The 25151-nt window shown below is 36.8% G+C and overlaps 3 protein-coding genes across 4 annotated transcripts; 2 read left to right on the forward strand and 1 right to left on the reverse strand.

Annotated features, from left to right (window-relative positions):
• The first annotated feature begins 446 nt into the window (after window positions 1-446).
• LOC113765699 (probable bifunctional TENA-E protein) lies at window positions 447-2960 on the forward strand. The gene is made up of 3 exons (XM_027309939.1): window positions 447-664; window positions 1423-1640; window positions 2369-2960. The coding sequence occupies exons 1-3, from the start codon at window positions 503-505 to the stop codon at window positions 2682-2684; spliced, it is 696 nt and encodes a 231-aa protein (XP_027165740.1). The 5' UTR covers window positions 447-502; the 3' UTR covers window positions 2685-2960.
• A 1886-nt stretch (window positions 2961-4846) lies between these two features.
• LOC113765365 (PH-interacting protein) lies at window positions 4847-21689 on the forward strand. 2 transcript variants are annotated; one of them, XM_027309513.1, is made up of 25 exons: window positions 4847-5086; window positions 5221-5330; window positions 6797-7148; window positions 7762-7916; window positions 8302-8541; window positions 9342-9451; window positions 9544-9621; window positions 9711-9817; window positions 10870-10967; window positions 11051-11166; window positions 12149-12252; window positions 12331-12408; window positions 12539-12617; window positions 12837-13005; window positions 13348-13418; window positions 15051-15131; window positions 15225-15295; window positions 15661-15757; window positions 17148-17207; window positions 17482-17536; window positions 17706-18106; window positions 18187-20142; window positions 20238-20810; window positions 20894-20952; window positions 21185-21689. In XM_027309513.1, exons 3-25 carry the CDS (start codon window positions 6802-6804, stop codon window positions 21372-21374), a joined length of 5295 nt encoding a protein of 1764 aa, XP_027165314.1. In that variant the 5' UTR covers window positions 4847-5086; window positions 5221-5330; window positions 6797-6801; the 3' UTR covers window positions 21375-21689. The 2 variants fall into 2 exon arrangements, with proteins under 2 accessions (XP_027165314.1, XP_027165315.1); XM_027309514.1 differs by lacking the exons at window positions 4847-5086; window positions 5221-5330; window positions 6797-7148; ... (2 more) ...; window positions 9342-9451; window positions 9544-9621 and having other exon boundaries at window positions 9733-9817; window positions 11056-11166.
• A 456-nt stretch (window positions 21690-22145) lies between these two features.
• LOC113765549 (DNA-directed RNA polymerases II, IV and V subunit 9A) lies at window positions 22146-24728 on the reverse strand. The gene is made up of 4 exons (XM_027309771.1): window positions 24535-24728; window positions 24272-24347; window positions 22984-23142; window positions 22146-22409 (listed from the first exon to the last, which is right to left on the reverse strand). Exons 1-4 carry the CDS (start codon window positions 24561-24563, stop codon window positions 22329-22331), a joined length of 345 nt encoding a protein of 114 aa, XP_027165572.1. The 5' UTR covers window positions 24564-24728; the 3' UTR covers window positions 22146-22328.
• Window positions 24729-25151: the final 423 nt, after the last annotated feature.

Genomic DNA, 25151 nt, shown 5'->3' on the forward strand with positions numbered 1-25151 from the left:
CTAAGCACAGCGCAAGCAAAATTTAAAAAATAGTACCAATTTTTTTTTTAAAAAAAAATCATTCAAAATATTTTTCACATTTTATAAAATTATTTTTTTCATTCTTTACTTTTAAGAATGTAATTTTACGTTTTTGTAAATTCACATTGATTAAATTTTGTTCCCACCTAAACCTCTGATTAGTTTTTTATCGGAATCCATCAAATTATATTTTAGGGATAAAATTATCAAATCATATTTCAAATCATATTTTTTCACAATTCACAAAAGATAAACCTTTTTTGTTTTAATTTGAACAAGTTGATATCGCCGGAGGCAATTTTTGGGCTTTGCATGTTTAACACGTGGCAGAAGTGCAAAAGTCCACTTGTATCTGAGGTCGTAGGCATCTTTTCGAAGAACGGTCCATTCCAAGTCTACTAGTTAGTAGTAGTTATTGCTATTGGGTCGGTCAACCCAAGGGGAGGACTATGCAAAATTGTTTTCAACCTTGACGAAAGGAATGGAAAGGAAGGATGAAGCAGAAGAAGCTAAGAGCAAAGTTTCTGTGATCGAAACATGGCTGAGAAAGCACCGTTTGCTCTACGTTGGAGCCACCAGGCACCCTTTTATCCATAGCATTCGAGATGGCTCTGTAGATATCTCTTCATTCAAGAGATGGCTGGTAAACTCATGGACTCGTGAATTTTTTTTTTCCGTTATTTGTTTCCTTTGTGTTTCTTCAATTGATCCTTATGTTCTAAATATTCCATTCTTGGTTTCTATGAATCGGCTTTCTGTTGCCTTCCAATATATGTTCAGCTATGTTAAATCTGCCAATTCATTTCTTCCATCCTCCCTATATGTGTAAATTAAATTCTATGTCGAAGCCCCTCTTTTGTCTTATCTGGAGAATTATTGCTATTTCTTTTTGGTCCCTTTTAGCGAAATCGTTCAGTTTTGTTTTGAATGTAAAAGAGGCACTAGACATGACAACTGAAGTTTTTGTGGTTTGCCACAAGCCCATCTTTTATGGAATACCATCTGTCTTTCTGTTTTTGTTTTATGATGGCCGGCCATCTATTTAAAGATGCTAAATTTACTGTCTTTTTGTCGTGGGTTGGAGAAAATTTAAATTTATTACTGTGAGATTTGGGATTTTGCAGAAAAGCTAGTAACTTGGAAAGAAAGGAGGGAATTAGATAGCAGTTAGGACTCTCTGCGACAAGTATGTGTACCATTCACTGCATTTGCCTTTTCATATTTCAGTGCTTGTATATGGGAAATAATCAACTTTAATCTGGAAATATAGAAATTAAGAAATAAAGGAATAAGCAATAAAACATGGTTGTAATTTGCTTGCTTTTGTATCTTGTCACGCTAAAACCATGTTTATAGCAGTACATTATAAAGGCAGTAATATAGTCAAGAACTACATTGCAGGAGCAAGACTACATATTTGTTAGAGCATTTGTCCCTTTTGTTGCGACTGTCTTGGTTAAGGCCTGGAAGGAGTCCTTTGATGCCACTGATATGGACGTCATTTTGAGTGGCATGGCTTCTCTCAATGATGAATTTGCTTGGTTCAACAAAGAGGCTTCAAAGTGGGGTGTTTCACTCACAAATGTTGTTCCTCAGAAGGCAAACCTTGATTACTGCAGGTACACTGTCTTGTTATGGATAAAGTTTCACTAAGTGTCTATAAGTAACCTTTTCCTGCTAAGAGTTGATCAGCGTATCATGAAAAGCAATTTCATGTCATGTCCTTGGGAAATAAAAAATAATTTTCTGCTTGTGTTAATAGAAAAGGGCGTTAAGTTTTACAATGGCAATGAGAATGTCTTCAGAGCCCAATTTCTTTAGGATGCTGTTCGTTTTAGGTTCTGTAACTTATGTACGATTCATTTTTATTCCAATCATAAGTTACCAGGTTGTGCTAATCCTTAGAATTTCAAGTCATTAGTCATATTGTGTTGAAGCTTTTCTGGATAGAACCACAACTTTGCTGGGACTACTGGAGCATCAGTAATAGGCCTTTTGCATATGCTAATATACATTGTTTTGCTCATTACCTTCATATTGCACGGAAGTTTAAGAATCCCATTGCTTTAATGTCAAAGAATGATTACCTCTTGTATGTAAAAATTTCCCCTTTATCATGGTAATCTTGCAGTTTCTTGTTTGGCTGGCAACCCACTTTATTTACATATGCTGAAAGAATAGTACTTTCCGAGCTGAGCACCATTTTTTAATCAGTTATGTAAAATGGGAAAGTTTTAGTTTATCTTTTTGTTATTCAAGCCCCAAATCTTCAGCCTTAAGAGAGGAGATATCATGTCATGAATCAGAGACTTTCAAAGTGATGGTAACTCTTCGCCTTTGGGTACAGATTTCTGGAAAGTCTAATGAGCTCTGAAGTTGAATACACCGTGGCTATTACAGCTTTTTGGGCTATTGAAACTGTTTATCAAGACAGCTTTGCACACTGCCTGGAAGATGGTTCGAATACTCCAGAAGAATTAAGAGATACCTGCCAGAGATGGGGGAATGATGGCTTTGGTCAATATTGCCGTGCGCTCCAAAGCATAGCCGAGCATCATCTAGAGAAGGCATCTGATGATGTTCGTAAAAGAACCGAGGCAGCAGTGCTAGATGTTCTTGAATATGAAGTTGCCTTTTGGAACATGAGCCAAGGGGATACCTGAATGCTTTGGGTTGATATCTCTCCCAGTGCCTGGGCATGTTAGACAATGTAGGTGATGCACCTTTGAGTGACTCTAGCAGGATTGTGTATATTAACGTTTAATAAATTGCCCAGAGTTTGATTTTCTACACATCTTGATTTCAGCATCCTCCAGTATCTGTAGAACTAAGTCTGCGCATTATCATTTTCTGCTGCTATCCATCTAAAGATGACTGTTATCCAAGTTAGGAGGGCTTCTGCCTCTGATTAGTGATGCAAATTAATTCCTTTTTTCCAACATCGAACCAGCCATTGCATTTAGAAAAGAATATCTACACCGCTCAACTTCGGCTGCACAGAACTTTGGCAAGATTTGATATGGTCAACCTGCTCTGTTGTGAAATAATAACCTCTTGTTCCACGGTGAGAACTCCCAATGCTAAAAATTGCTGGAGTTTTTTTCATTACTCTAATCCCGTTTGCTTCTTTCTTGCATGTATTACATCAGAGTTTAGCCCATAAATGACTTTGTGTAATTGGGAGGTGGTGATAACTGATAAAAGTCCCAGTAAAGATTCAAGGCACCAGGGATGGCATGGTGGTTGAAAACCTATTCATGATGGATCTGAAAACTCTCCGTCCCCCTTTTTTTTTTCTCTTCCCGCTGCCTTGATCCCTGCTGATTCCAGAAGAGATCATGAGCAATTTTAGGATTCTGTACTGCTGAAGTAGGATTTGAAGAAATCCAGTTAATGGCTTGTACTTTATGCGCATCTATTGGAAAACACGCTCGAATGTGGTGGTTCTATCGGCTCAACCCTGATATCTGGCATTTTTTACTTCTTGAACGCAAGTCAAAAGGCAATGATGCCCCCTTGATATTGATCATGTTTAGCCTGCAGGAAACAAAAAATTTGTTGCCCTCCCATACAGTCAAACAACAGCGATGTACAAAAGAAAGAGCACCATGCCAATTAGGCAGAAAGCAATAATAATAATAATATATTATTCCCATATTAGTTCCAACGGTTAAGTGACTGTAGTTGCTAACGATTGAACTAAATTTGTCATGTCTACCATTTTCTTCCCCTTATGTTTTACTACTACTATTTCTTTTCAGCTATTTTAGGACAAAAGACTGCAGACAGATAGATGGCTTTTAAAAAATTTTTATTTTAGGAACCGAAATTATAAAAGCTAAGGCTCCCCTTAACAGGTACTTCCTACTTCAATCTGCACCATCTTTAGAATTTAATTACATAGATTTAATTTATATTACGACAACAAGAGGTCTTTTTGTATGCCTGCGGGCCAAAAAAAAAAAAGAAAAGGAAATAAATAAACAGAAAAGTTCCAGCAGAGGATAAATATATCTTTGATTTATCCTCGGTAATAAATAACGTTTGACCATTAAAAGTCAATTTTTAAAAAAAAAAAAAAAAATCTCCACAAAAGGTACACAATAGCCAAGACAGCAACAGATTTGATGTGACTTTTGCCTTTTTATTCGTTCGAGATTTACCATATTAAGAAAATAGAGCTACTCCTTCGACCTCAAAAAGGAAAATGGGCAACTCGAATATACTGCACTTCATATTCTTCCTTCCCTCAAGCACCTGCCTTTATATAAATATAAATATTTACACTTACTGGGATGGAACATCATGGACTGATTTTTCAATTAATCAAATTAATTTCAAAAAAAAATTAGTAGTGCTGAATTTTTAAATTGACTAAATTATGTAGAAAATATAGAACATTGCATTTTTTAAAAAAAAAAATACTAAAAGCTAATAAAAACTGAGCTCCAATTAAAAGATAATTTTAACTTAGCTCCAGTAATCATCGAATTGGAGTACAATTTTAGTCTTAAGAAGAAAGTCATCTGGCATTTGAAAATTATATAGCCTTGGTCCTTTTGGTCGTTTCTTTACAGAGTAAAAGATTTTTCCTCTCCTGAAAAAAAAAAAAAAGAAGGCATCTTTTCGGTGGGCCTTTATAGATTCATATAAAACGACGCCGCTTGCTCTCCCCCGCACTCTCTCTCTCTCTCTCCTCTTCTCCTTGTCTCTATACAACTCTCTTCGTCATCAAACTACAGACCTTCAATACAACATAGACACAGAGCTCCCTCCAAATATATCTAAAAAATTAATTATAAATTGTAAAAAAGGAATAATTTCCTCCTTTTTACTCCATATTTTTTTCTCAAAATTCTTATTTGTCATAGTTATTTGTGAAATTGTTCAGACCTATTTTTTTGTGGATCCCTTTTCTCGGTTTTACCTCAGTTTCACTCAACTTGCAGAATACCTTACCGTTTTGTTGACAGACAAACTCCATTGCTGTTAAAATTCAAAATTTCGGACTCTGGAAATTCAAATTGTCGCTGGGACTTTTACTTGAGCTTTTTTCTTGCAAATGGTAGATCTTAAATTGGGAATTTTTTAGTGGTCTGAAATTTGTATGTGATTGTTTTCTGTGGCGGTTTGAACTTTTGAAAAGTTGAACTCTTTGGCTTTGTTTGTTTATTTATTTTGTTTATTTTGATGGTACAGTGAAACTCTTATGGCCTATGGTCGGTCAGGGTTTTGGCAGAACCTCGTGGCCAAATTTCGAGTTTTTGGTGATTGCCCTTTTAGTTAACAACCTTAAAGCCTTTAGAAAGGTCAGTTTTTATTGATTTTTGGCTTTATTTTTGAAGCGTTGTGCTTATTTTGTACGTCCCGCTGAAAAATTGTTCTTCATTTGGGCATAGCTCGACTACAGAGCATATCAGGATGTGGTTAGAGGGTTTTTTTTTGCTCAATTCTGTTTCAATTATAATTGCTCCCTGATAATGTGTATTGCCTTTGTCTGAAGTGGAGAGTTATGAATGTCAGTTCATGAATTTAGGGTTTCAATTGTAGGGTGACCTTTTTTCGTTGTTCTTAATTTTTTTGAGAAAGCTTACTGCATTGGGAACTCAAATTAATATGGCTGCACGGTAGGGAAAAATGCAAGAATGTAAAAATTGATAGTTAGGGCTATAAATTCTCCATTAGCAAATTTCTGGGGTTTCTTTCAGATCTTTATTTTTCTGAACATTCTCTCTTACATTCTTCAGTTGCTGAGATTGAAAATTGTAGTATGTCGGTAATGTGTATTGAAATGGTTGAATGATGTTTAACAAATTTTAATGCCGACATTAGGAATCTTTATTTGTGGAGTGATATTGTCAGTGAAAGAGTGCAATGTTTTATGGTCATTGTCAAAGAATAGGTGAAGTTTTGCAGAAACACACTCAGAGGTCCTTTGGATGTGCTTTCCATGAAATGCTTCCCAAATCAATGGGCTTCAAGTTTTAAATCTTTCAAGAACTAATGCCGAAATAACTAACCACGACAAATAGGGCTTGGGAAGACATGGAGGATGCAACAGAGGGTAATCTGCTCGAGTTACAACAGAGGGTAGATGTTATTGGTCACTATGTGGAGGATTTATGCCCCATGAAAAGTGGTCTAGCACAATGAAACAAGTGTGTTGATCATGCACAACATTGGAAAGATAGAGTGTGTTAATTTTTCTCTCAGCTTTGTTGGCTTGCATGGCTGATGTAATGTAGGCAGAAGAATTTTGAATTTTGGTTGCTATTTGGGAAGCATGGAAATGTATGGATTGAGAGTTTAAACTGTTGATTGAGAGGTTGGCAGAGGCAGATTTCATCAGATATGGCGAAATTGCATCTAACTGGAGCTACTCATTCTCTGTGTTTTTTCCCTACCAAATATTTTGTTGGCTAGAATTTAGCAATCCAGAGATTCTGTTTGGGATTGAAAAGGAGAAGGAAGTATTATTTGGTTAGTCAGAAGACACGAAATCATTTTTTAAGAAGAAAAGCTTTGGGGATCAGTAACATTCATAGAGCGGGTGCAGCTTTGTCAACCAAATGGATGCGGAGGGTTTTCTGATCACTCTGAAGTGATAGGGTTTTCTGATAAACAATTGTTTCAAAGTTTTTCTCTCGTGTTTTGAAATTTATTGTAGAAATAATGGCTTTGTTTTATTTTGTGTCCACTTTGTTTGATGGGATGCTCCTAGGCTAACCTATCTTGACCGCATATTGGATTTTAATGCATGATTATTGCTTAACAGGATACATGGCTCTTCAGAAATACGTCCCAGGTGGTGATGCGCCTTTGGTGATTAAGAAGTCATTGAGTTTTTCCAGCAAAGCAAATGTAAAAGCTCAATCTGGAGATTCACAAACACGAACAACAGAAGCTGATGTAGATGTTGACTTCAGGGAGATCTATTTTTTGATCATGCATTTTCTATCAGCTGGACCTTGTCAGAGGACTTGTGGACAGCTCTGGAATGAACTTCTTGAGCACCAACTTTTACCTAGAAGATATCATGCATGGTATTCTAGGAATGGAGCGCATAGTGGAGATGCAGATGATGATGGATTGTCTTTCCCTTTGAGTTATATTAAGTTGGTGGAGAGGTGATCTATATATATTCTATTGCCCTATGATAATGTGTTCATCCACTTTTTTGTAAAAGAAAAGAAATAGTAGAAGTTGCATGTTTGGGTTGATTAAGTTTCACCATGGGTCAGAATTTTATTTTGAGGCACTAATGGATGATAATTCTAGATTGAGATATGCATATTATGTCCTAACACATGTTTTGTGCTTACTGAGTGAATATTGATCTTGATTTCTGTTATATTGCTTGAAATAACACCATGCAGTACAATGATATAATGCTGTAGGAATGAAGGTTTTAAGTGTTTCCAATATCATCCATTCCTTCCTTCTGGATGGTATGGGTTCAGATTCACATTGTAGAGGTGTGAGCTTGGTGTAGAAAATTTACTTATCCGGATGTGGCCAATGGCATTAGGCCCACTCTCTCCAGTCCTTCAGCCCACCCGTCCTCACTCTATTTCTCTGTAGACTGGAGTGCAAAAGGAATTTTGAATAAATATTGAGGGAAATAAATTGTTATAGGCATGATATGGTTGTTTTGAAGTCATAAAAAATGGTATCTCTTTTTTTTGCTTCCTGACTTTCTGTATGAGATTTAATGCCAGATATTGACCATGAATTTGTTAGGTACCCTCACGTTGAAAAGGACCATTTGGTTAAGCTTTTGAAGCAACTAATCCTCAATGCTGCATCTCCTGCTCATGGGGTGGTTGACAGAAATGCTATAAACGCAGCTGCTGTCCCTACTCTCTTGGGAACCAGTTGCTTTTCACTTCTGAGCAGTATGTGACCTGGATAAGAAATTGTTTGATTCACTTTTTCCTTTATTATTTGTATATTGGTTTTGCTCAATGTTGTATTTGTGTTCATTAGCATCTCCAGAGTGATTTTAGAGAGGCTTGCAACCTTTAATTTTAACTAGTATTTTATTTGCAAAAGCTTTTATTTCATTCTTGAGAAAATGAGTCATGATGATCAAGTAAAGATAGAATTCTGACAAGATTGCTTAAGAAGCTATAATGCTACAGAAATGTATGATGATGGATAAACTAAAAGAGGTTGTAAAAATAGGCTCCTGCGAAGATCTCACTTGTTATTATTTTTTCTCATTTATTGCTTTTGCTCTCTCTCTCTCTCTCTCTCTCTCTCTCTCTCTCTCTCTCACAGGTGAACAAAATAAGGCAAATGATGAAGTAAATCATCCCCCAAGTTACATGCGTTGGCCTCACATGTTGGCTGATCAAGTTCATGGACTAAGTCTAAGGGAAATTGGTGGTGGTTTTTCCAGACACCACCGTGCACCCTCTATTCGTGCAGCTTGTTATGCGATTGCAAAACCATCCACCATGGTGCAGAAGATGCAAAATATTAAAAGAGTTAGAGGACACCGTTATGCTGTTTATTGCGGTAAGTATTTCCTTGCATTAGTTTTCAACTTCAGGTGGATGCTGCAATGATAATTATACGTCTTGGAGGATTTCCATGTTCCTAGAGGTGCATTGTTGAGATGTTTGCATTCCCTTTCTAGTCTCTATCTTTGATGATTTATGTTTCTCTCTCTTTTTCCTTTTTTTTTATTTTTAAATTGGTTCTTTCCCATCATGACGATAGGTAGGATGATCTTGCTGAGACATCTCAAGATAATTGTTTATGAGTTGCCCATTTGGGATAATTAAGAGTACCTTTGTGGATAATTTGGAGTTATGACAAACCAGATTTATTTAAAATGAGCTTAGTAGTTTCTATTTTTTTGAATTTCCTAGCCTTAAAAGAGACTGAATTAGAAGGTGATCGTATATGCAGGTTGTATTCTTTGACAATGTTTGCACTTTGGATTGTACTTTTGCAAGTCATTGCGTGATAATAGCCTTTGGCATTTAAATTTCTAAGGGCCAGATTACAGTTTTTGAATTCAGACTCTCTAGATGTCAAGACCTTGCAACATAGGTACACTCTTTAAGGAATTTATTGGCGCTGGCTTTTCAACACATCTGTCATGGTGCTTTTCTATACTGCATTTTCGTGTCCTGTTATGTCAGCCACCTGCAATGCTTCTCGGCCTCCCTTGATCCTCAAGCGTGCATCTCTATGTGTTTGCTTCCCTAAATTGTTCATCCTTTTTGTATTTGCTATATGTTTATAGCTAGCTTATTAGAGACAATGTTGTGTCTTGTTTTCCATCTGAATGAATTAAGAATTCCTTTCAGCCATTTTTGACCGGTCTGGGAGATTTGTCATTACTGGCTCAGATGATCGACTTGTTAAAATTTGGTCAATGGAAACTGCATATTGCTTGGCCAGCTGCCGAGGACATGAAGTATGTTTAACTACAAGTATTCAAGGTACATTGGTTCCATGTCATTCTCCATTTCTTAGATTTGACTTTTGTACCATATCACATTTACACAGGGTGACATCACTGACCTCGCTGTGAACTTCAACAACACTGTGATAGCTTCTGCGTCAAATGATTGCATCATACGTGTTGTAAGCTTCTATTTGGGTCAGCTATTTAGATATTGTGATGTCTGTTGTTGATTGGTCATTTACATTGTTGTCATGTTCATGTCGGGTAGTGGAGGTTGAATGATGGCTGTCCAATATCAGTTTTGAGAGGTCATACCGGAGCTGTTACTGCTATTGCCTTTGGTCCAAGACCTGGCGCCTTCTTTCAGCTTTTATCGTAAGTCTTTTGGTTCTCATCTTTTTGTTGGTTTTTCAGGTGTGCTTTTGCACCAAATTGAATAATGAAGCTTAATCTTTTTACATCAAGAAAGATAGCTAAAAAAAGAAAAAGGAAAGCTTTGAGTTCAGTTGAAACATGAGTAATTAGAGGTTTCAGTAGTTGCTCTAAGTGGGTGAATGGAAGCCCTCGCCCAGTTGGATGCTATTAAATGTTGAACTATCATTAACATAGCCTTGATAGAATCAATACTCAGGAAGCCAATTGTGGTCTCTAAATGTCCTGGAAGCAGGAGGGTGGCTTCTCATCTAATACAGTGCTCCATATCTTTATAGGGCCAGATGCCTTTTTATACCCAAGTTTTTTGTATAATCTTGTCTGTTTGGATACAGAAAGGGTTCGAAGGGGCTAAATATATGCAGGTAAAATATCAGAAATCTGTCTACAGAATTTGATACCGAGAAAATCAACCCGGGCATCTGGTGACTGGTGTTCATTAAAATGGTTAATTAAAAAGTGAGCGGAAGAGAATCTCTACACTGCCTTGCATTAGACTTTGTATTTGAGTTCCATTTAACATGCTAGTCTCAGTTTAACTTGGCTGAGATTGTGTTGTAGTTAAAGAATGGAAACTTAGTGGCTGTAAAAGTCACTTTATTAAATCTTAAGGGAAAATCCATGTAAAAGTGGTGCAGGGTTGAGATTACCTGTTTATTCAATGAGGTCTGATAGCTGTAATGGTGGGGAAACGAAAAGCCCTTGTCTCCTCGTATTATTGGATAATATCTCCAGTTAAGGAAGTGAAAATTATTTTAGAAAAACTAAATGAAAGATGAATGGAGTTAACTGCTCAAACATGAGTTTGTCATATCCGTGCTATTAAACATAATTATATTTTCTCCTCTGCAATCTAAAACCTTCCTATCTATTGCCTTTCCCCACATGGACAATGTTGAGTTCATATTATGTGGATTTGGTCTGTGTAAAACATATATATCTTTTTTATCATATTTATACTGACTATATTTATCTTTATTTTACGTGTATCATAGGTCCTCTGATGATGGAACGTGTCGTATTTGGGATGCTAGATGCCCAAACCCCAAAAGTACTCGTGTATATGTGCCAAAACCTTCAGATCCTGCTCCTGGTTAGTTTGTGCTTCTCTGGTACTAAATGAAGTTGATCAATATTGTATTATCGATTATCTTACACAATGTCTTAAATGCTTAGGAAAGAACAATGGTCCTTCATCAAGCAGTGCCCAACAAAGCCATCAGATCTTCTGTTGTGCTTTCAACTCTAGTGGAACTGTTTTTGTTACTGGAAGCTCAGACACTCTTGCAAGGGTATACCTGAATCTATAGCTATCAAATTCAATTGATTTTACATTTAAACAGACCCAAACTCTCCCACAAATAATTGGATTTGGTCCTGCATATATCCAATTATTCATTGGTTAATTAAGGATGGATTTTATTCTCCTACATCCTGTTATCTCCCAATCCCGCCCACCCCCCCAATTTTCACAAGTTTCCTCATGGTGTTGTCTCCAATAATCAAATTTGCTTTTTCTTTGTTCATTTCTTCTTCTTCCTCCCCTTACTTCCACAGCCTTAGTAGCTTCCTCATCCTCTGTACATCACCAGCAGGTAATCCCACTGTCAGTGCCAGAAGCCATCCCTCACGACCTCTGTATGGTCTCATAGTGTGATAGAAACCAATCCATTTTTTAAACCCTCCTCAAATCTGATAATCTTTACTTGAATATATGCTTACTGTGCTGTACTCATTTTAAGCATCCAAAGTTGCAAGAACCATTTAAAGACTCACAAGTCAAGATTTTAATAACCCGGAAACTGAGTTAATTGAATGCAAAAAGTCCAAACAGAATTGAAACAGATTCCTAGTTTCCCATTAGGGATTTAACCATCATCAAAATCACATGACAGTCCCTTACTCATAAGCCAGTTTGACGAAAAGTGTGTTTATTTGCTATTTTTGTGCTTTATTCGTTTTCTTTCTAAAGCATTCAGAAGTTGTGCATGTCTTGTGAGTGGTAGGGAAAAGTTGATGGGTCATATTGACTAATTGGATGACTTGGGTTGAACCCAATTACACCTATCATCTGCCAAAACTCCTGTAGATCATGATTCTTTGCTCAATCATTCTTTACTGTAACTCTCTCTGTTGTGCCTTTGTTGCAAATGATGACTGTGGATGTTATTACAGTTGATTTAGTGGTAAGCTGTATTTGTGTCTATATATATGCATAACTCTTGCAGATCAGCAAACCTTATAGTTTCCTTGTGTGAACGTGATTTTCTCTAGGTTTGGAATGCTTGCAAGGGCAATGCAGAGGAGTCAGGACTACCTAATCATGAGATGGATGTTTTAGCTGGACATGAGAATGATGTAAACTATGTCCAATTTAGGTCCGTCTTCCCTGATACATTGACTGTGATCAATGAATTAATCTTTGTCATATATAATCTTTTTTTCTCATCATGCAGTGGCTGTGCTGTGACATCTAGATTTTCAGTCTCTGATACTTCAAAAGAAGAAAACATCCCAAAATTCAAAAACACTTGGTGTGTACTCATGTCTTGACAAAGAGATGTAGATAGTCTATTTGCCGTTTAGAATATCTTGATGAATTATTGTGTTAGTTTAGATAATTGCATTCTTTGCATTAGGTCCAATCTAACTACTCTCCTTCAGGTATAACCAGGACAACATCGTCACCTGCTCTCGCGATGGCAGTGCTATCATATGGATTCCAAGATCTCGTAGATCACATGTGAGTTTGTCCAAGTTATTTTTTGTAGTAATTTGGGGAAACAATCCTTTTCCTAGCCCTCTCATTTGCTAATAAAGGACAAGCTTTTCATTCTTTCTCAATTTGTCAGCTTGGCCAAGAGATTTCATTTGAGGGGCTAAAGTAGTGTTGCTTTATATACTCCTTTATATTGTGGTTTAATGAATTTTGGCTTACAGTCCACTAATTTTCTAATTTTAGGGTAAAATTGGCCGATGGACACGGGCATATCATCTTAAAGTTCCGCCACCACCTATGCCACCTCAACCACCGAGGGGAGGTCCTCGTCAAAGAGTTCTTCCAACTCCTCGTGGTGTTAATATGATAGTCTGGAGTTTGGACAATCGGTTTGTCCTCGCTGCTATCATGGGTATGTTGCTCGTTGGTATCAATGTCTTTCTGGAGTCATATTTTTGCACTTTCCTGCCATCTAAATTGTTTTGCACTTGGTTCCCATGAAGTTGACCCATGTGTGTTTGCTTCACAACTTTGAAAAATGGAGGTTGTTATTCAACAAAGGTCTTTGGCAGTTGATCTTTACTTTTGAAAATTGTTTTTCAAGAAAATATAATCCTGCATCCTGCTCCAATTTCCCTGTGCATAATGGAGGCTCTAATATTTAGATCCCTAATGTTGTTATCATATTATTCTCTACCACGTCTAGGTTCTATAAGATTGTTTGGTGCAGAATGATTTCTTTTCCATGTGGCAGATTGCAGAATATGTGTCTGGAATGCTGCTGACGGTAGCTTAGTACATTCTTTGACAGGCCACACTGAATCAGTAAGCCATTTATCTCTCTCTCTCTCTCTCTCTCGCTTTGTGCCTAGTGTAGTTTTTGGACATAGATGCAAACTCTAGAGTTTTTGCTGCTATTTAGTGGTAGATCTTATATTTAAATGATAACTAAGATAGAAACTATATTGCATATAAATGATAAGACACCATTTACATCTTGAACTTTACACAAATAGTGGATCTGTGTGCTTTGGTATCAAAGGTGTACTAGAGTAAAGGGCGCTTTAACCATTCAGCCATGGATGCTTAGCGGGGGTGCTCGCACATGGTGAATAACCAAATTCCAATTGAAATGAAATCTTTAGGATAAATCAATGCAATTTAGCAGGAATCAATGAAAGGACATCAATTCAAATCCTGGATTTTCGAATTGATAGATATAGTGAGAGAGATCAGGAATTCTCACTATTTCTTAGATTCATGGAGCCAATTCAATTCAGTGGGATCTTTCATTCACTTTTTTTTTCCACCAAGAACGTTTTATAAAACTCTTCAACAGCTGAATTTGGAGTATCCTACTTTCACGCCGTTTGCAGGGTTCAATAAGCAATCGATATTTCATGATCAAGGGTGTAATACTCTTTGTGGTAGTGGTCCTTATATATTGTATTAACAATCAAAATATGGTCAAAAGCAAAAATCTCTATTTCATAGGACTTCTTCGTATGCCTGTGAATTCCATTGGAATGAAAAATGATGCATTGGAAGAATCCGTTGGGTCTTCCAATACCTATTGAAAATTTAGCAACTGTTTCCCATTTATTACTATTACACATATATATCCTCTCCAGTTGTTTTTTAATTTTTATCTTTATTTTTAATGTGTACATGGTTCTCATCTGAGGAATTCCAATTTTCACTGATGAAGACTTTTTTTGTGACAATTACTTTGTGATATATAGGCTTTATTTACTCATTTAATATTTTTTGAATTCTGAACACTTCGTTGGCTCTTTCTTACTGAATTGCTCAAGTCAGTGTTGTAGTGCTGGTGAAAAAGTTTTATTACCTCTGGATCTTTATTGGTTGGCTGGTTAATTGATAAATTTTTTATTTCTTCAGTTTAGGTTTAATAAGTTCGCCAACCAAACAAAGCCAATATGATGTGCTACTTGATCAAATAGTCTCTTTTTTTTTTGGGAATGTCGCATTTGCTTTTCATTTTTTATTGTCTTACTATGTTGTTTTTAAAATATATGTATGCTAACAGGAGGTTTTCATTTCATATGCAATCATTTTTATTGCATTGTCTTTCGCTATGAAAGTAATCTGATTTGCATCAAAATAACTGTTATTTTATCTACTTTTTCAGGTTCTTGCTTGTGCCTTGTATATTTATAAAATTTCAACTCTCTGTTCACCTATAACATTTGTATGAATAATCGAACTGTGAAAACATGAATAATTTGAGATTGGTGCCTTTGGTGGAGAGTTGTTAAGGTCCTATGAAGATCTAACTTCATATGCTAAATCCCCTGTCCTGAATCTTTCACTGTATTTCCTGCCTATGCCCTTGTCCTGTTATGTGGCATCTCTACAATTCATACTTTGCTTCATTGCTATTTGTTGCTTGTCTTGTCACGGAGCCACACCTGACAGTCGTCGTGATTTTTGCAGACTTATGTTTTAGACGTTCATCCTTTTAACCCTCGAATAGCAATGAGTGCGGGATATGATGGGAAAACGATTGTCTGGGATGTAAGTATAAACCGGATGGTTTTGATATCTCTCAATTGTTTCTCTTTTAGGCTTTTCATGCTAATTCGTGTCTCTCTCTCTCTCTCCATGTAGATATGGGAAGGCACACCTGTTCGTACTTATGAAATTGGACGCTTTAAGCTGGTTGATGGAAAATTTTCTCCGTGAGTTAATGAATTTTACAGCTTAGTTCCTATTTTCCCTTCTTTGGTTATTATTTTTTGGTTTGGTGGTATCTGTTCATTTCTCTTTAGAGTTGTAAGTAGTCAAAAGCTTTTCTGCATGTTGGGATGTTGTTTAAAAATGCCTGTGCAGTTTGATCAGTCCATTGAGTCTATTATGGCTTCTGGAGTTATGTGGTTCATCTGTTGAATGCATTGGAATGAATAATTAGAATGCATCTTAATTTAGTTGAATTTATCATGGAAAAGACCAAAAATCCAGTTCTTTGAATCACTTCTGAGATCCATGCTCATATGCAAAAGGCACAAATTATACAGTATATTGGTCTAAATGAAACTTTTTTCAGGGATGGAACATCAATTATTCTCTCTGATGATGTTGGCCAACTGTATATACTCAGCACTGGGCAGGGAGAATCCCAAATGGATGCCAAATATGATCAGGTATGAGATCATCACATCTTTTCAGTGGCATGTTTGGTAATACTAGTTTGGGAATACAAGCGTTGCATGGTGGAATACTCAAAAGTTTGGGTCTATGGTGATTATTCTGGTCTTTGCTGCACCACTGGATTGCTGCATTTATCACATTATTAGTTGCTATGGTGATTAGAGAAGTCATGGCGCCTGCTCAGTGTTGCTTGCCAAGGAAATAATCACAAGAAAATGAAGGAAATTTGGAAAACAATTTAAGTTAGTTAAGTAAATTTTGAGCACATATGGGCAAAAAACTACCGAAAGTCTTAGACCCACAATACTTCAAAGAAATTCTACTACCTTAGTAAACTTCTTCAATCATTAAATAAAAAACTTTTGTGTAGCATTTCCCAAACTTTTCCTATGTCCTACTATTAGTTAAACTACACAATATATTAAAGGAATTCACATATTCACCTAAGTACTTATGCTGTCTTCCCTTTTAGTTAAAAATATGGCTACCTGGTTGATCAGAAAAAAACCTGCGTCTACTTATAAGAAATCTCAAATTGACATGACACCAAAGTCTTACCGTATTCTACGGAATGAGAATGGGAGAGTAAGAACCTGGAATTGGTTGTAAGTTTGGACTTGTTCTATGTCTTTAGTTCTTCTTCGACTCTATGCTTGTGTTCAACTTGTTTTTGTTTTTTTCTCTTTTTTTTCCCAATTTAAAAATTGAGCAAGTCTTTTCTTTTTATAGGAGCCTAAAGTAGTTATCTGTGATCCTATAAGATTTACTCTTTCATACTATTGATGTCTGCTGCCTTGTTTCCCCTCCGACTTGTTTAGTTATTTTCTCTTTTTCCTTTTTTTCTTGCCATTTCTTTATCCCCAAGATGTATCACCTCTACTTGTTCAACTGATCTTCCATGTTTTTTTTTTATTCTACTACAATGAAAAAACAAATTAAATTCGTTGTTGGAAATTTTCCTTTTCGTTGTTTTTCAAGAAATTATTTTTCTTTTCTTGTTTAATAATGTTTAATTCCTAAAAGTCATTGCTCAATAATCTGATTCCAATTCAGAGTCTTATTACATTAGGAAATTTGCCTTCTACTTCTAAAACCAAAAAACAATGTCGCTGTTTCATAAATAGCCCCAACAATTCTAATGAAAGCATTCATAATTGGAGACACAAGAAAGTCATTAAATTTTATTGTGAGGGTAACTCTGGGAAAAAAATATAAACACCCCACTCTAACTCCCACATTAATTTGGCATAGGCACGTGTGTGCACGCGCACGTACGTGCTTGTGTACTCAGCCTCTAATAGCAGGGTACAAGGCCATTCTTGATTTCATTGCCTTTACTATTCTGTTTGATGAATTGGTAATCTCCTTTATGTCTGTTTGCAGTTCTTCTTAGGGGACTATCGACCACTTATTCAAGATACACATGGAAATGTTCTTGACCAGGTTACTCGTTACTTCTTCTTCTGCATTTGTTACCTTGTTACTTTATTTTTTTTACCATGCTTCCTTTGATTTACTTCTCAGAGTTTGTAGAGGGTAGATGACAGACAGAAAAGCTATTCCTCTTCATTGGTTTTTAGTAATAATGATTGCATGAATGTGATATTTATTTATTATGATATTTATAATGATTATTAATTGATTTGCATAATAGAGGATTTTTTTTTGTTTTATTTTATCAAGGACGATGATGATGACTTCTAGTGATTTTGTATAGGAAACTCAGCTTTTACCTTACCGAAGGAATATGCAAGATCTTCTTTGTGATTCAGGTCTGTTCTTTTCTTTCTTCCCAGATGATTTTCTTCATCTTAGTTTGTTGCTTATCAGTTTTTTAAGTGCAGCTTGTCTTAGATTTTCCTAATTAAAATTCCTCTTTGTATCGGATAGAAAGTAGAGAGTATATCTTAGTGCTGGTTTTCGATGCATTCTTTTTTGCAGCCTTGCTTCCGTATCCTGAGCCTTATCAGAGCATGTACCAACAACGGCGGCATGGAATCTTGGGCATTGAATGGCGCCCTTCTTCTGTAAAATTTGCTGTTGGAGCTGATATCAGCCTGGACCAAGATTACCAAATGCTTCCCATAGCAGACTTGGACGTTTTGATTGATCCACTTCCAGAGTTTCTAGATGTTAGGGATTGGGAACCAGAAATTGAGATACAAAGTGATGATACTGATTCAGAGTATCATATAACTGAGGAAATCTCTTCTGGAGGGGAACAAGGAAGCTTAATTTCTGTTTCTTCTGGTGACCTAGAGAGTAGTGGAGATGACAGTGAGGCTGAGGATTCCCATAAGGATGGCCTTCGAAGGTCAAAAAGGAAAAAACAGAAGGCCGAAGTAAGTTTCTTTTCTCATCTTATTTCTTGACAGCATATTTTGGGAACAGATAATGACATCTTATTTCTTTAACTACCCAGATTGAGGTCACTACATCTTCTGGAAGACGTGTTAAGAGGAAGAATCTGGATGAATATGGTGATAGTTCCCTTGTAATTAGTCGTAGTAGAAAATCAAAACTTGGTCGTAAAGTCTCAAGGAAAAGGTCATCGTTATCTAAGTCTTTACGACCTCAGAGAGCTGCTGCCAGGAATGCTCTTCATTTATTCTCCCGAATTACAGGAACATCAACAGATTTAGAAGAAGAATATACCACCGAAGGTGATTCATCAGGAACTGAAACCATACTTGATGATTCAAGCATTGTCAGTGAAGACTCGGATTTATCTTTGCAAAATGAAGGAGGAGAGAACTTGAAAGGAAAACAAATTTCTGTCGATCAGTCTGAGGATTTGGATAAACGTGATCTCCGGTCAAAGCTTAATCTAGATGCTGGAGCTAAGAGAAGATTAGTGTTAAAATTGCCAAACCGTGATGCAAGTAAATTTTTAACTCCAAAATATGGTGTCCCTGAATCTGAAAGCCAGCGTGTTTGTGCAGGCCCATCATCTACAGCTCCTACACCTGCAGATGAGGGGAAAAGTTTTACACACGATCACAAGTACCCTGTTAGTGATGGACATGGCAGTGAAATGGATAAAAGCCATACAGGCCAACCTGCAAAGGTTCAACATTGTTTAGACTTGCTTGAAGGGTGCAAAGAAAGCAATATTGGTTGGGGAGGGGTAAAGACTCGCACTTCTAAACGTTCAAGGATGGGTGAATCAATGTCTTCAGTTGCACATGCTGGATCTATTCCATTTCTTGATGGACACGACAAGACAGAAAATGCTGGTACCGTGCACACTGGGAATGAAGTGGAAACAATTTCATCTGCTTCTGCCTTCCAAAGCGGAGGTAAGGCTGATGAAATGATTGAAATAAACAAGGATGAAGTTAGTGCCAGCATTCTTAATAATTCTGAAGCTAGGAATATCGATTCAAATTCATGTTTGATTGACTCAAAGGACATTGAAAAATCATCATCTAAGCAGGTGATTGATGGTAGAACTGGACTTTCCATTCAACTTACTAATGGGAAAGATGACAGTTTTAAATTGCTAGAGAAACCTGTCACAATGCCAACAAAGCTGCGCATTAAGTCAAGAATCTTTACTAGTGATCATGAAAGCTCTGGAAAGATAGAGGGTCAATCATCATTTGAGGGTTCTGGGCACAATTCCTGTTGCATGTCTGAAAGTTCAGACGTTAGGAAGAACTCAAGTTCTGGCCCTCTTGTCAATGAAGAGACCAGACTACCTAATTCAGAAAATGGAAGCCATGATCAGGTTGGTAGGTCTTCCAATTCTGTGTTGCTGGACTTGCATCAGTTGCCTCCTCAAAATAGGATGTTCAGTGCTGTTTATCGAAGGTCAAAGTCTCTGAGGGGTAGAAGTAATCAAGAACATGACAACGGAAATGGAGCCAGTACTTCAGCCGGAGAAGATCATAATTTACATGATGAAAACGAAGCACTGACTGAAGGTGTCAGGAGGCCAAGGTCCATTAGATTGAGGTCATCAGCTGCAGATGATCTTAGCACAGATGACGGAAATCTTTTGCAAATTGAAGGGGTCAGAAAGGCAAGGTCCATCAGATTGAGGTCAACTGCTCGTGATTCAAACTTTTCAGGCAGCAAGAGTAAAATTAAGGAAGCCCATGGTGCTTCATCAAATACTCCACCTTTTGCAGAAAATTCTTCAGTGAATCGAGATGATAACTCTTATGAAGAACAAGGAATGGGTGCAAAGGTTCCTGTTATGGGATTAAGATCGACCAGAAACAGAAGAAGTAGTTATTATGATCGTGAAGCTAGTCCACCAGATAAAAGGAAACCAATTCAATCAACAAGAAGTTCATGGTTATTGTTGTCAACACATGAGGAGGGCTTCCGGTATATTCCCCAGCAAGCGGATGATGTTGTGTATTTGAGACAGGTTAATTTGAGTTTTCATTTAGTAAATTATTGTAGATTGGTATACGCCTGGTATATATTCTGTCTTCATTCTCATGTGCTTTGCTGTTTCCTCAGGGGCACCAAGAGTACATAGCTTACAGCCATTTAAAGGATTTGGGCCCTTGGAGTACACTCAAAGGCCACATCAGAGCTGTGGAGTTTTGCAAGGTTGAAGAGCTCGAGTACTCAACAATTGGTGGTTCTGGCGAGAGCTGCTGTAAAATATTACTTAAATTTGTAGATCCGGAATCTAGTGTAGTTGGTAAATCGTTTAGACTGGTTTTGCCTGAAGTGACTAGCTTCCCTGACTTTCTTGTTGAGAGAAGTAGATATGATGCTGCCATTTCGAGAAAGTGGACTTCTCGGGATAAATGCCAAGTTTGGTGGAAAAATGAGGGTGAGGAAGATGGTAGTTGGTGGGAAGGCCGGATTTTGACTGTAAAACCTAAATCTCCTGACTTTCCAGACAGTCCATGGGAAAGGTATGTGGTTCAGTACAAAAGTGATCCCAGGGAAACACATCAACATAGTCCTTGGGAACTGTATGATGCTGATACACATTGGGAGCAGCCTCATATTGATGTAGATATTAGAGACAAGCTGCTCACTGCTTTTGCCAAGCTGGAGCGATCTGTGATTAAGAATCGGGTAACCATATAAATTCTCTGCTGGATAGGAGCATATGGCTTGGTTTGAATATGGAATGTTCTGATGGTTTGTTTGATCTGCAGGACTACTATGGGGTGCAAAAATTGAGAGAAGTTTCTCAAAAAGCCAGTTTTATTAACAGGTGCGTCTTTGAAATTAATTTTTAACATGTGATCATGGAACTGGAACTGCTTGCATTTTTTATCACTAGTTGTATTGTTACTGGTGAGGTCCAGGGAGTTACAGTGAAGAGGCCATCAAGCCCTCCATCTTTGCAGATGCATTAATGGATATCTTGATTGCAAATCCAATGTAGATTGTATTGTTATTTTGTTGAAGGTCACACTGACAAGTATTTTAATGGAGATCTGCAGGTTCCCAGTTCCGTTGTCTCTTGAAGTGATCCAGAGTAGATTAGAGAACAACTATTATAGAAGTTTAGATGCAATGAAGCATGATGTTAAAGTACTGCTGTCAAATGCCGAGTCCTATTTCGGAAGAAATGCTGATGGTTTAGCAAAAGTTAGACGTTTGTCTGACTGGTTCACACGGATACTGTGCTGATTGTAGTTTTTGGGGACACAATTTTGTAGAAAATTCATCTGACATTAGGCTTTTAGGCCAAGCTGGTCATCTTGTATATATACATTCCTCTTTCAGTTTATGATTTGCTCTCCTTCATTTCGTTGGCTAGGATAGGGCAGCTCCAGCTAAAGAGAAAATTGGTTTGCCTTTATATGGTTGATTGTTTAGGGGAAACTAATTTAGGAATCTATAATTTGCTGGTTGTTGGAATGCTTCTTCCAACGCATGCATTTTTGTATGTTTTTGACATTGAGAATTGGCATCAATTGGTACAATATTTTTAACGTTTCTCTATTGCTTGTATCTTGTATTGGCATGGTTCAATCACATTTGCATGCAATACTTCATTGCTTTGAGCTTTCTGGTTCAATTAGATTTGCATGGAACGCTTTTTTTTCTGTGAGCTTTCTCGTTCTGTTTTACTTAGGGCACCAAATGTCCAGGGTATGTGACTATTCTACTTGTTCAGTGTGATCTATTTAAGCTTCATAAAAGTACCTTTTAAACGCTGATATTCAGGCTTAGTACAAGAACTTAACTGATAAGAGATTTTGTGGCCTATTACCGTATTAACCACAGGACAAATGGGAATATCCAGCCACGACCGCTTACGATTTTCCCCCTATATAATATGGATTCCTGCTCAAAATTCCACCCGGGTAAAACTTATGGGCGGTAGTTACTAATTTCCATCGAATCATGTGTTCTAAAATCTTATGCATAAATCAATGTTTTTACCCCGCTCCATGCTAAGGATAAAAACTAGTTGCTGATCCAGAAAGTGAAAGACTTAACCTAGATTTCCAGTACAGAATTTAAAAAGAGATAACTGGAAAAGTACACTGATTCATACCGTCAGTCTTTTTCCTAGAATTGTTCTATAGCTAATCCAGCAGTATTCTTGGCAACTATGCCACTGGTTAGACATGAATTTCAATCTCTCCACCTGTGACCACAGTTTGTGTTGCAGCAAACAAAGAACAGCGTCATACCCTCTTCCCCTCTAGCAGTTGCCTGTAAAATTGTTGAACAATGAAAATGGTAAAACATCATTCAAGTATCAAGAGTTCGAGAAATCTACTACCCATACTACTATTTCTGACTACACTAGGATTAAAACACCAGGATTTTTAGCATAAATTTTCTAGCCAACAACCTTATAGAAGCTTTCAATTTCTGGTCAAGAATTGAAACAGTTTGGCTTGTTCCTTAAGATCTCAAACCAAATTAATGCAAAACAACCGAGAGAGTAAGCTACAGTCATATTGACTCCACATATATATACAACTCCTTATATCACCAATCTATAGCAGCCATAACTGTCAAAATCTAAAGAAAAGGCAATATGCATTTCAACCTCAGGAATTGATATCAACATCACATAAAACAAACAATCTTTAGAAGGGAAAAGCACCTATTTCTATTAAGTCAAGCCAGATGCAAATGCCCAGACCATGCAACTCTTGAGACAAAGACATCAGCCAAGCTCAAGCGCGTCACAGCAGAGACTTGGAACAAGCAATATGGAGCGGCAATAACTAGTAAAGTTAGCCGTATAGTAGCATGAATCTGAAGTTAAGAAAGTCACCTGAAAGAAAACAGCCTCTCCATGACCACACTGAGCACAGTGCACCGACTTGGTACGTGGAAGGGTTGGATCAGCAGCTACATCCTGCAGGACTTGGGTTCGCTCTCCAACACTATGGTGTATTTCATTTCTGTAAACACAATTGTTATCTGCAACCTCCTATACAGAGTCAAGAAGATTCTTATGAGGTAAAAAATGACCCACTTATTACTTAGCATCCGGTAACTCAACTCAAGGAAATGATAGCTATCCTTTCTCTAGATCAACTAACATGTCCGCCGACATGGTGGTGGAAGGACAAAGCAGAAAAACCAATCAACAAATATTTTTCACCCAGAATTTCAGGAGTTCATTCATCATATAATAATGTTTATTTTACCAAGGGAGACATATAACAGCTACAGTAGAAAGACAACAGTATTTAACATCATTTGCAATTAATATTGCACGCTAGCTAATATTCTGGTTAATTACTTACTTGAAGCAGTTAGAAAAGTGAAAATATGCGGTGTGAAGCAAGGCCACTTGAGGCAGAAAAAATTTAGTCAAAACATACTTGGATTGTCAAAAGTGATTTTACTCAAATAGAGTTGGTCACTGGAGCAAGGTAAAACAAGAGATTCTGCATTACATTGGTCAGCCTCAATGACCCCATACTAACCAATAAGAGCCACCCAAAAAGTTACATAAAGGAACTGAAATTTAAATTGCTGCAAATTCAGCAACGAAAGCCCTTGGAAGGCAAAGGGGTCATTAAGAAAAACCCTCCTTTATTTTACAAAGATGGATGGAGAAGCAATGAAAGATATGGTTATGGTAACATTGTTCATCCATGCTTCATTGGAAAAAGCAATGTGAAAACAGAGAGTTATTCTGAGAGAAAAGTTCAAATCATGATCTCAATCCAAAAAAATCAGGGGAGCTTGCCTATAAAAATGGTTTTTTTTTTTTTTTTCCATTCTACTGCACCCAAATACCAGCATGAAACTACTTTTCACGGAGATGTGAAACCTCCTGTTGCCCGTATTTTCCTAACTAGCTTGACTGCTAGACTCAAAATCATAACTATCTTGCTTTAACAAAATGCTACCAACACTATTAAAAAAAAAAGACAAAAAAAAGGTTGGGAAAGATAAAAAAATAAGCTGTACGAAGGAATGAATTTATTTTACACAATCAAAGACAGCTAACCGTTCTGATTGAATTTAAGCATAAAAACTTACCAAAAAAAGAATTTAAGCATAAAAACAAAAACCCTGAACCCTTCGAGATAGGAGGGAACGGAAACCTGGTGATCACAGTTACGGCAAGCGTAGAGGAGAATCTTCTGATCTTTGTCTTCCTTCGGGTACAGAATGTTGTTGCTACATTATTAGCAAATTTAAAACAAAACAAAAAAGCCCATATTAGCAAATTTATCAATTTAATTGAGAATTTAATTATATTCGCCCAGACAAACAAACGAACGTAGAACACACACATTCACACAGTTAATTGACAGATAAAAATAGAGGAAGAAAAATAGGTAAGAGCGGATCAATGTGGACTGACCATTCACGGCAAAACTTCATAGTACTCATCTTCTTCTTGGGAGGAGGATGTTGAATTGTCGATTGATTGAAGCTTAACAAGTTTGGGTTTTCGCGTTCGAGTAGGAGAGCCTTCTTCTCTCTTTATCCCCTCTCTCGGCTGCCTATGGAGCTTTAAATATGACCGCCCGCCCAGCAGTCGCTTTTTAAGTTTGGTTTACTCATCAAGTACCCTCCACCCACTAATCTAAATAGTTCATAAAATGGGAATTAGCTTTATCAAAGTAAAATCAATGCACATCATAGTAAATGTTGAATTGTTAAACTTGAGCAGAGCCATAGAGAAATTTAACATTTTATGAAGGTAAATTTAACAATCTCCCAAAAGAAGATCAAATAATTATCCCTATTTTCGAATAAAAAATTGTATATAAAACATGACAAAGAATAGTTTATAAGACAAAATATATGCGTCAACTAAATACAAACTAGAGATAATAAGTATTTATAAAATACACGTATACATATAGGATTCTCTATAAAAACATACGACATGTATACATATAGGATTTTCTTACCAAACTTAATCGGATAACCTATAATCCATCAGTAACTCCTTATCAATATATTCCTCATTTT

This window comes from Coffea eugenioides, chromosome 3 (assembly GCF_003713205.1).
Source record: "Coffea eugenioides isolate CCC68of chromosome 3, Ceug_1.0, whole genome shotgun sequence".
NCBI lineage: Eukaryota > Viridiplantae > Streptophyta > Magnoliopsida > Gentianales > Rubiaceae > Coffea > Coffea eugenioides.

Excerpts from the sequence above, each read along its gene's own strand:
- LOC113765365 (XM_027309513.1), top strand. The coding sequence starts at position 6,802 with ATGGCTCTTCAGAAATACGTCCCAGGTGGTGATGCGCCTTTGGTGATT. Across the intron at positions 9,622-9,710 it reads ATGATTGCATCATACGTGTT|TGGAGGTTGAATGATGGCTG; the intron begins GTAAGCTTCTAT and ends CATGTCGGGTAG. Across the intron at positions 12,618-12,836 it reads CAAGATCTCGTAGATCACAT|GGTAAAATTGGCCGATGGAC; the intron begins GTGAGTTTGTCC and ends TTCTAATTTTAG.
- LOC113765699 (XM_027309939.1), top strand. The coding sequence starts at position 503 with ATGGAAAGGAAGGATGAAGCAGAAGAAGCTAAGAGCAAAGTTTCTGTG. Across the intron at positions 665-1,422 it reads CTTCATTCAAGAGATGGCTG|GAGCAAGACTACATATTTGT; the intron begins GTAAACTCATGG and ends ACTACATTGCAG. Across the intron at positions 1,641-2,368 it reads GCAAACCTTGATTACTGCAG|ATTTCTGGAAAGTCTAATGA; the intron begins GTACACTGTCTT and ends CTTTGGGTACAG.
- LOC113765549 (XM_027309771.1), bottom strand. The coding sequence starts at position 24,563 with ATGAGTACTATGAAGTTTTGCCGTGAATG. Across the intron at positions 24,348-24,534 it reads ATGAAGTTTTGCCGTGAATG|CAACAACATTCTGTACCCGA; the intron begins GTCAGTCCACAT and ends CTAATAATGTAG. Across the intron at positions 23,143-24,271 it reads GCCGTAACTGTGATCACCAG|GAGGTTGCAGATAACAATTG; the intron begins GTTTCCGTTCCC and ends GACTCTGTATAG.